The 10,896-nt window shown below is 35.5% G+C and overlaps 1 protein-coding gene across 1 annotated transcript in view; it reads left to right on the top strand.

The window, feature by feature from the left end:
- The first annotated feature begins 773 nt into the window (after positions 1-773).
- The window catches only part of Calx (sodium/calcium exchanger 3), a 106,594-nt gene continuing 96,471 nt past the window's right edge, over positions 774-10,896 (top strand). The window contains exon 1 of the mRNA XM_090112179.1: positions 774-2,475. Within this exon, the coding sequence (XP_089968305.1) occupies positions 821-2,475 (1,655 nt within the window). The 5' untranslated portion in view covers positions 774-820. The remainder of the gene's footprint in view (positions 2,476-10,896) is intronic.

Raw genomic sequence — 10,896 nt, 5'->3', positions numbered from 1 at the left:
AGATAAATTTGTAAAATACGAACACTGTCTCTTGAGATAGCTCTTAAAACTTTAGTGGAATGAGTTGAATACTCATATGGAAACTACATAGGAAACAACTTTATATCTGTTTTAATTTTTGGTTTATAATGTTTGCTGGTTTATTTTGGAACTATCAACATTTTATTTCATTCTTTATGTATTAACTATTAATAGTATTTAAACTCAACAATTTCATATTTAAATTGACATTGTCCATTGATTTATAATTTTTTAGTTTTGTAACTCTTTCTCTTTATAGTTATCCTGTAGATTTATAATTTAAAAAATCTTTCAAAGTAGAGTCAAATAATTTCAATAAAATTTGCCTGTAACTTGATATTTATTAGGTTAAAAATGTAAGTGTAAGATAGTATGCATGTAAATATGTAGTAGTTCATATATGTATATAGGCAACTTACATTTAGTTAGCGTGACGCCGGTTTGCGTGGATATATTTTATAAACCTTGGAATTACAGTAAAACTGCTTAAATTACACTCGAAATTCTCCCCGCAACCCATATTATAGGGCTACAATAACGCGGCCTTGTCATTTCCAACTCGAAACTAACTTTTAATAAGACCGCGAGATGCGTACGACCACGACGCTAATAAGTTTTTTCCTCAACCGCCCATCTTTACGGCCCACGACGGTAATAAAACTTCATCAGCGATACGTGTGGACGAGCTCGCAGTGGCGTTTGAAGCCTTAACCGAGAGGGAGCGATTTCGCGCGTCGCTCAGTCGGGCGCCGGCCTTTGGCAGCGCCGGTCGTGTCATGGATTGCGCAAGGTAAAGGGCATGCGGGCCGCGCTCGCCGCGCTCGCGGCTTGCTGCGTGGTGGCGCGCGCCGAGGTGCCCTCCGCGCGTCTTGCCCCGCGCAACACCACACCCCATCACGTCCTCCAGTGCAGCGACGGGCTCGTCCTTCCCGCTTGGCGGCCCCTCGAAGATGTCCCGACTCTCGACATCGCGATCCGCGGCACCCTCTACTTCTTATGCCTCATGTATCTTTTCATCGGCGTATCCATCGTCTCAGACAGATTCATGGCCGCTATCGAAGTCATCACGTCCAGGGAGAAAGAAGTGCGCGTGCGACGAAACGGGAGCGATCAAATTGTCGTAGTACGAGTATGGAATGAAACTGTTGCCAACTTGACGCTCATGGCACTTGGATCGAGTGCCCCAGAGATTTTATTATCGGTCATTGAAATAGCCGGGAAGAATTTCGAGGCTGGCGATTTAGGGCCCGGCACTATTGTGGGTTCCGCTGCATATAATTTGTTCGTTATCATTGCAATTTGCGTATCTGTCATTCCTGATGGGGAAGTGCGTAAAATTAAACATCTGCGCGTGTTTCTGGTCACAGCAACCTGGTCTATATTTGCCTACGTTTGGCTGTATCTCATTTTGGCAGTGATATCGCCGAGTGAAGTGGAAGTATGGGAAGGTGCTGTCACGTTTTTATTTTTCCCGGCTACCGTATTAACAGCCTATATAGCAGACCGCAGGCTTTTGGTTTATAAGTATCTGAAAAAAGGATACCGTGTCAATGAGCGAGGAGTTATTGTGGAAGGTGAAGGCGATGGCTCTGTAGAGATGGCCCTAAAGCCTTGTGAATTTGGAGATGATGAAGAAGGTCGAGAATTAGAAAAGTCACGCAAAGAATATATATCAGTATTACGTGACTTAAGAAAACAGCATCCTGAAGAAGATTTAGAAACTGTTGAACGAATGGCATTAGAAACTTTGATGTCAAGAGGCCCAAAATCTCGTGCATTTTATAGAGTTGCAGCTACACGAAAAATGACTGGTGGTGGTGACTTCTCACGTAAAATATCAGAGAGGGCGCAAAGTGATTTAAGCGAAGTAAAAGCTGAGCTACAAAGGCGAGAATCTACCTCTGTGACAGCCGAACCTAGAGGTCCACATGTGCGGTTTGACCCAGACCACTATACGGTAATGGAAAACTGTGGATCTTTCGAAGTGAGAGTCGTACGCGGCGGCGACTTGAGTGGAGAAGTCACTGTTCAGTATACCACGGAGGACGGTACAGCAGAAGCTGGTTCCGATTACGTGGCAGCACAAGGCTCGCTTACATTCGGGCGTGGTGAAACAGAGAAGAAGTTCACTGTCCAAGTGATAGATGACGAAGTCTTCGAGGAAGACGAGCATTTTTTTGTGCGTTTAAGCACTCCGAAGGGCGCTTGTTTGGCCTCGCCATCAATGGCTACAGTGGTGATATTGGACGATGATCATTCCGGTGTGTTTTCGTTCCCGCAAAGAGACTATGAGTTGACGGAGTCGGTTGGGACGTACGAGTTGAAAGTGATGAGGACGGCGGGGGCAAGGGGGAAAGTGAAGATCCCATACAACACAGAGGATGGGACGGCGAAGAGCGGCGCGCAGTACGAGCCTGCAGAGGGACACATTATCTTCGAGAACAACGAAACTGAGTGAGTAATGGCATTTATTTATTGTAGTTTCCTGTTTTGCTATTATGACTTGCATACTGATTAATGAATATCCCTAGTGGTATTTTATGACGGATATCGATTACCGTCTTACTTAAATTACAAATAATATTACTTCTATGAATCGTGGTGTATTTCTTATTCAAGGTTTTATGAATGGCAAATATTTCGACGTCTTATTTCTAAAATAATTTACTTTTCTAATTAAACCGTTATATGTAATATATTACTAGTTTTATCTCGGTACAAAGATATTAATTTCAACGGTGAAAAGGTGGTCTTGAGGGATTCATTCGTTATGGATAATTCCTTATTCAATAATTAATTCCAAAGGATAATTCAATCATCAATAGAAGATTTATAATCGGGAATTTTATTAAAAAGATTCAAGACTTGACTGCAATGAGCTGCAAATTGCAATAGAGTGGATCGATGTCTTAAATTATTATTATTTTTTTGTAAAAGAAATATTGAGTCTTATAGGTAGGTACCTAATATTATTAATAGTTATATTGATGAGGTTTCAGTGGTGTTCTTAATTTATAGAAATCATGGTTTTAATTTATTGGTAAATTGGGTTATGGATAAACTCCATTTACCTATTCAACGATACACACATTTTTCTTACAAATAAATACTTTGAATTTACGATAGATAGATGAAACGTTTAATTTGAATTTATATTTCAATTTAAATTTAGAATTTGATAATCTAAGTTGATAATTTCCTGTTGTTGTAGTTATTCAACTACGAACAACGAATTCTCGTTTATACATTTCAATGACTTTTATAATAGTTATGTGTTATTGTATATTATTATTATTACGTGGTTATAAACAACTCCTGAAATTGATGATTTATTACGGTGATTTTCATTCTATGATTGTAGCAATTATTTTTATTGTTTGGTGTGTAGTTTTGGGGTGGTAAATAATCATGTTTGTAACAATTGAGTTACAAAATAATAGCCGTCTAACGACCTATGAATGTAAAAAAATATTTTCATTTATGTGACGAGCAGAAATTTTTACAAAGCATACCTACCTACGTAGAAAATCAAACCGAAGATTTATTATTATATTACTTGAATGTTACCATATTATTATAATGTCAAACTTCTTTAAATGCATGAAAAGTTTTTGAAAAAGAAAATTGAATACCTTACATAATAATATTATACTTACATGTATATGTACTACTACTACAGTTTTATTTATTTTATTGCATTGTCTTATACTCCTATATACTTTATACAATAATTAATCACAACAAAAATGTTTATTGCAAACAATTTGTGAAAGAGATATTGAATTAGAAAAAGAAAATGATTGATAATTCAAAGACAAACCATAATGAGGATTGTTTTTCAAGCAAATTTGTGTCTTCTAAACTTCGTGTATTAATACTTGTGGCACAGAATATAATGACTTATCTATTGTATAATAATTATATCATTATTCAATACACAGTACTAGCTGTGCCGCGCGGTTTCACAAGGGTGGCTCCGCTTCTGTTGGTCGTAGCGTGATGATATATAGCCTATAACCTTCCTCGATGAATGGGCTATCTAACACCGAAAGAATTTTTGAAATCGGACCAGTAGTTCCCGAGATAAGCGCGATAAAACAAACAAACTCTTCAGCTTTATAATATTATAGCATAGATTAGTAAAATATGGGTCTTGAAATGTTGTATAATAGACCTTACGCTAAAATAATTATTTATTACTAACAAGATTCTAAAAAATAACTATTATATAGTCAGTCTTCAAATGGTCAAAACGAGACAAAATTTAATCCCTCAGTCCCGGAATCACAGACACAATAGAAAATCTATTGTGTCGCGGCCCGATCGGGCCGCTCGGTGGTCAATGGGTTAATTAAAAATTTTTTTCTTCCTGTCGAATGTTCAGAGGAATTAAACCCAAAAACACAATCGACTTAGACCCTCCTTTTTTGAAGTCGGTTGATACGATATTAATCGAAGCTACATTGACTAATAACATGCAAAAGTGAGCAGACACCATACGAGGTAGGAAAAATGGCTGAGTCATATTCTTGGAAGTTTACAGCACTCAAAGGTAAAGGTGATTTATCATTACCGCTTGCCTAGCTTGTCCACTTGAATTATGGTGGAGATTACATTTTGGATAACGATCTCGTAATTTGTAGGTTATAATTGGGTTTTTGTGTTGTGATTGGTTGGAAAGCTGTTTTCAGGCGATTTGACATAGAAAGAAAGAAAAATAGTTTATAGAAGGTACTACATTCTTTTTTATAGTTTGAGTCGTTTCGTATACAATGTAGATGAGGTAAGTTGTTAGATTTTTCTTATTTTCAAGGTTATACTAATATTTATAATAAAATGAGAATGTTTGACGCCACATTAACTATATCTCCTTCAACACTTAAAAACTAAAATTCACGGGTTCAATTCCCGCTGGTATAGAAAAAAAAATATCTCGGTCTGGCAGGACATAGAAGTCTGATCACCTACTTGTCCCTAAAGAAAATCGATTTGAAACAGATGTATGAATAATGCATCTGCCCCATACCCCACTTGGGGACACGGGACTTCACACATGTGATTCTGATGAACCTATGTTAAAGCAAAGTTTCATCCAAATCCGACATAGGATTTTCGTGAAAGCGTAACAAACATGCATACATTCTCACAAACTTTAACATGTTTAATTAGTAGGATAATATCTAAATTATGGATTATCTGACGATCATGTATCGGCCTTCTACTGGAAGTAATCGAGTGGCTTCATGAAGCCCTATGAAGGGTATTTTCGGCTTAATACCGTAATTATAGCTTGACGTCATCATGTCCGCTTCTATTATAAATTATAATACGGTTATGTGAAGGTGACATGGAACATGTTTTGAAAGTGTTCTCGCGGCAAAAGTGACTTTTTAATTTGGACGTATTGAATTGAATTGAATTTATTGTAGAGGGTAACTACTAATTAGGAAGCATGTTTAAATTAAGCTTACCATGGGTGAAAATGTTAAGCTATTGCATAGCTTCTATCGCGGGCCTTTATCGCGGGGACCGAATCGAGAAATTCTGTAACGAAAAAACCTCACGCTCCCCACTCCGACAATATTGTTTATTTTGTAGTTGTTCCGGATGTTCTTTACAATATTGTTTAATACAAAATATTAATTCTATGTGGCTCGAATAAAAAGAATGCAAATTGTAAAACTTAATTTATATTTAGAAGAAAGTACGCTAATTGTAAAACTAAATTTACTTGTAATTAATAAAAAGGTATTTTCTAAGATTTTTTTATCTATGTCGAAAAAATAATCATTAATTTACATTCATTGGAACTGCAGTTATATCAACACTAGGAATTAATAGTTTTGGATGTTTTCTTAGTAACATTTTCCACTTATACCAAATTACATTATATAGTTTTCAATTTGTTCTATTTTATCTTTGCTAAGAATTATATTGAACTAGGTAGGTTAATACCTAGGTTAGGTGCAGCAAAATCAATATCTCAAATATTCAATCTTTAAGGAGAAGCAAACTGTATTAGTTAGAGCACTTGTATTGTAATGAAGTTGGTCGCATAAATTCAATTTGCCCATAACTTCAGTAATGTTGCTAACTTCGGCGTAATGTATTAGTTCTGTAAATACGGAATTAATACCGAAATGTTTCGCACACCTGTTAATTTGTTTATGCGTATAATTTATCCAAATGTGAATATTTGTTCGTGTGAGTGAATACCTATATCTATATTATGTACTAACGAGCTTTTACCCGCAGCTTCGCCTGCGTGGAAAAGAAAAATTTTCATGATACAAATTTTTGTCCCCTATTTTATCACCTTGGTGGTAGAATTGAACAAAATCCTTTCTTAGCGGATGCCTACGTCCTAACATCTACCTGCTTGCCAAATTTAAGGCTGTGCGTTGATAGATCATTATGTCAGTCAGTCACCTTTGAGTTATATATAGATGTTATTTGCAGTAAAATTTACCGATTTATTTAGGTAAAAGTTAAAATTTACTGATTTATGTTCCGAAGTTACTGGTCTGGTTTCGAGTGTAATAGGCTATGTTTTGTTTTTATTTCATGAGGTGTATCGTAAGATAACTACCTAACCCACTTAAATAAACTTTTCTTTCTTTCACTTTCCTGCATAATTTTGATGTAATAGTATTTATAGTTCGCACATTAAGATGGCGACTGAAATAGAAATATCTAGTGCACAAAGCATATCTAAACTCTAATGTCTCTACAGTCTACAGTTTCTATGTAATCTAGCCAGATGCTAATCTTTCCGTATAAGTGTTTGCTGTAAGGATGAATGCGCATGGTTTTAAATTGAACCGTGTGTGCAGGGTCTGAATATTGAGTCGTATGATTATTTATTTATTTATTTATTTATTTATTAAATGATTACGAAGTTTGTGTCACAAAATATTGAGAGATATAAATATAATAAGATCCCTTTTTTCGTTATAAATTTTAAGGGAAATTTAGTTTCTCAACGCACAATAATATATCGCCAGTTTATGTCACAAATTGTTACTACAAATTTTGTTTTTATTGAGACAGTAAACAGCAAAGTTTAATCAGGAATTTTCATAATTTTCTGCTCAACAAAAAAAAGGGCTAAATTAAACAAATAAACAACAGCCACATAGCAGTATTTTGTTTACTGTTAATAATGTTTAGATTAACGTAAACGCGTGTATACAAGATAACGGGAAAAATGTAAATCGAGGAAATTTAAAGTATAAAGTATATTATATGAGAGCGGACCGTGGAAAATATATTATGATGCCCACAAAACGCGCTGTCTCTAACAATGTAGGGGATAAAATATGAAAATTTTGTTTGAAGATAAACAATTCGACTTGAATTGCAAGACTTTTGTTTTATTAGATTTTTGTATTAACATGTTCATATTTTGTTAATCCTGTCCTATCTTACTAATATTATATTTATGCGAAAGGATGGATGTATGTGTATGTTTGTCTGTTACTCTTTCTATGAGCGGGTTTTTCTTTAAAAACGCGGGCGAAGCCACGGGTGGGAAGCTAGTTTTTAATTAACTTACATCCCAAAGTCATTAGTTTGCCATCTCCGTCTTGAGTTAAGTTAATCAGACGAATGCGAGGAATTGGGGCGCGAGGAGATAATTTGTGCCAATGACGCAGTGATGAACAAATCATCTCTGATGTCCGGGATTCGATGGAGAAAAAATGTAGGTCGGAACATTTAATAAAAACGTATGGCTAACACACAATATTTTAATTTATTTATTTTATCATTTATGTATAGGTATGTCGTGGCCATATCGTATATTTGCTCACTTCATGAAATACTGCTTTTGTAATATATTATTATTTATTGGTTGATACAAATAAATGTATTTTTTTTCTTTGAACAAAACAAATCCGGGTAAGTTAATATACCGAAATGTAAATAACTTGCAACTCAAGTAAAGAAAATTTTTCGATACAAATGCTTTAAACAAGCGTAAGTTCAGATTAAGTTACAGTAGGTCAATAAGGCTTTCATCTCGCGTGCAGAAGAGTTATTAGTTAAGTTACAACTTAGATACGCATTGCGGTTGTTGAAAGGAAGAGAAATACAGCAAATAGAATAAAAGAAAATGGTGACCACGCTCGCTGTTGAAGTGTTCGAAACATCGATGAATAATAGAATTAATAAAATGCATTTTAGCACTTATATATCGTATTTATTATGATATTTAACTTTCTTAAATAAATCCTAAACTTTATTACGCAAAATCAACCGTTCCCCGTTTTCCTTACGTATTCTCGTGTTAACTAACACAAACTTTTTTTAGGATAGCAACACGCAACGAACCAAAATAAAATTTCAAAAAAAGCTATCGTAACTAAAAACCTGATAAATAAGCAGACCTTATTCTAATCGTAGTATATAATAGTGGAACAAAAAGTTTTGTTATCTAATTTACAAAGAGAGGACCAAATCCTTCCAAAACTTTTTGTTAACATAATCTGTGACCTAATATCGAAGCAGATGTCACGTTTTGCTGAAAAGTTTTTCAATCAGAGCAAGCGTGTTGATATCTATATTCATCAAAATTTGGATAGTTGTTTGTTTGCAATAAATCTGTTTTGAATATTATTATATTAGTTTTAAAACTATAATTGTGGGTTTTTAGCTTTTTGCTTCCACTAATTTTTATAGTGACTTTTTCCCTTGTTGTAGTTCGCACTCTTAATTAAAGTTTTAACTTTAATACTTAAATATTTAATCGATATAACCTCATCATTCTACGAATATGAAAATGATTCTTGTATCTCTTATGTAACTGGATTAGACTAATTTGTTTTCTTTTGCACGCCTCATAAGCGAAGCGTTGAGGTGGGTACTATAACTGTCACTTCGCGCAAAACATCTTATTTTTCAAACTTAAAATGTCTTTATGTATCATACATTGCACTTGTAAGATAGTACATACACACACATATTAAGAAAAAACACTATTTTTAACATTCATGACATTTTTGATGTCATTTTTGTTATTTAAACTAGTTAAAAAAACAGTTTAAAAAAGTTCTGTCTTGGACGTCCGTGTGTCTGTATGTGCGGAGGATTTTCTTGTTAACACGATAGCGACCGAAATACTTTACTAATCGAGTCTTTTTTTTTCTCTTACGCTTGAGTATGCTCAGGAACAGAACCCTTTCATTTTTCAGGGTCTGATTCGATGTGGTTTAATTGTTATTAAATAAAGAAAAATAATTATTAATAAATAATTATTAAAAAAAAATTGTGAGGCGTGCACTTTTGGATTTTCCAAACTATTTTAATATTTGCACACCCAATCGATGGGTAGAATGTATTAGCCACATAATATTGTAATTAAAACATCTGTAATTTGTAACATTCTTGCAAATAAATATAATTTGAATTAGAAACAGGTTAAGGTAGTATATATTTTATTCAGTTTACTTGGATAGTAAAATATTTTATAGTGTGAAAGAGCTTTTCAAACAGCTGGCATTCCTCTAAGTATTCTTGAAAGTTTCACACTAAGAAAGGACTGAAGTTATATCGTTGTATTGTGTTAAATTTTAAGCATATTAAAGTGTTGTTTAAGACTTTAATACTTGAATAATATGCTTAATGTGAAGGTATTTTAAAGGATTTTTATTCTTTTAAATTCCAATGATAATTAAAATATTTATTTATTTAACTAGAGTTATATTAGCAGTAATGTTGTATTAGGTACCTACCTATTATAAAGCTGAATTTATTTCATTTTGTTTGTTCGTTTGTTTAAGTGAGCTAATCTCAGGAACTACTGGTCCGATTCTAGATTCGATTCGAAAAATTCTTTCAGTGTTAGATAGCCCATTTGTCGAGAATGCTATAGGCTATTTATCATTAAGCTAAGACCAACAGAAGGGGTGCATTGCGGGTAAAATCGCGGGGAACAGCTAGTGTGTTATATTATTTTATCCGAATTTTCTGATACTAATCATGTGACTATGGGAAGACACAGGCTGACCCAGAGCTTCGAAGAAATAACGAAATAAAGTCAAAAATAATAATCAACTGAGCTACCACTTCTAAATTTAATCCTAATTGCATAAATTATTGAAATGAAATATTAAGGGCCTACTTCACGACTTCCTGTTAAAGTCACTGATAGCCTATTTAACATTAAAAGCTCTTGTAGCTGTTGTTCAATAGATAAACAAATTTCCAATTGTAATCAAGGTTCAGGGATGAAATAAATCTTGTTTTCATAGTAAGGGATGCCAAGGGATGCCGTGTTTATGCTAGGCGTCCATTAGAGGCGGATCGGGCCGGGCCGCATCGCAACGGGCCGTCTCTAATGGACGCTCTGTTTGCTCCTGCGTCCACCTGTACGGGGCGCGGCGGACCGCGTAGGCGGATTTTATCTAACAGACGCTCGCCGCTCACATCCGCCTGCCTGCGTCCACTAGACGGGTCGGGGCGGGCCGGGCCGCAGCGCACCGCCGGCAGAAATCCGCCTGCGAAGCGATATCCGCCAATGCGTTGCAGCCCGCCCCGGCCCGATCCGTCACTAATGGACGATGTTTCATACAAAACATAGGCCGGCGTATTATTGCGTTGCGATGCGGCCCGGCCCGATCCGCCTAGTGGACGCCAGCCATTACAAAAGGACATTAAGAGCTCTATAAATTACGTGCACATTAAGGTGAAAGCTTTTGTACGTGTATTATATATTTTAACTAGCTGCTCCGCGCGGTTTCACCCCCGTGGGTCCACTTCTGTTGGTCGTAGCGTGATGATATTTAGCCTATAGCCTCCCTCAGAAATGAGCTATCTAATACCGAAAGAATTTTTCAAATCGGACCAATAGTTCCCGAGATTAGCGCGTTCAAACAA

This window comes from Colias eurytheme, chromosome 18 (assembly GCF_061535395.1).
Source record: "Colias eurytheme isolate Ceu_HAF_F1 chromosome 18, ilColEury1 Martin Lab GWU primary, whole genome shotgun sequence".
In the NCBI taxonomy this organism is placed as follows: Eukaryota; Metazoa; Arthropoda; class Insecta; order Lepidoptera; family Pieridae; genus Colias; species Colias eurytheme.
The sequence above is the reverse complement of the archived record's forward strand: the minus strand, read 5'-3'. Positions and strand labels throughout refer to the sequence as shown.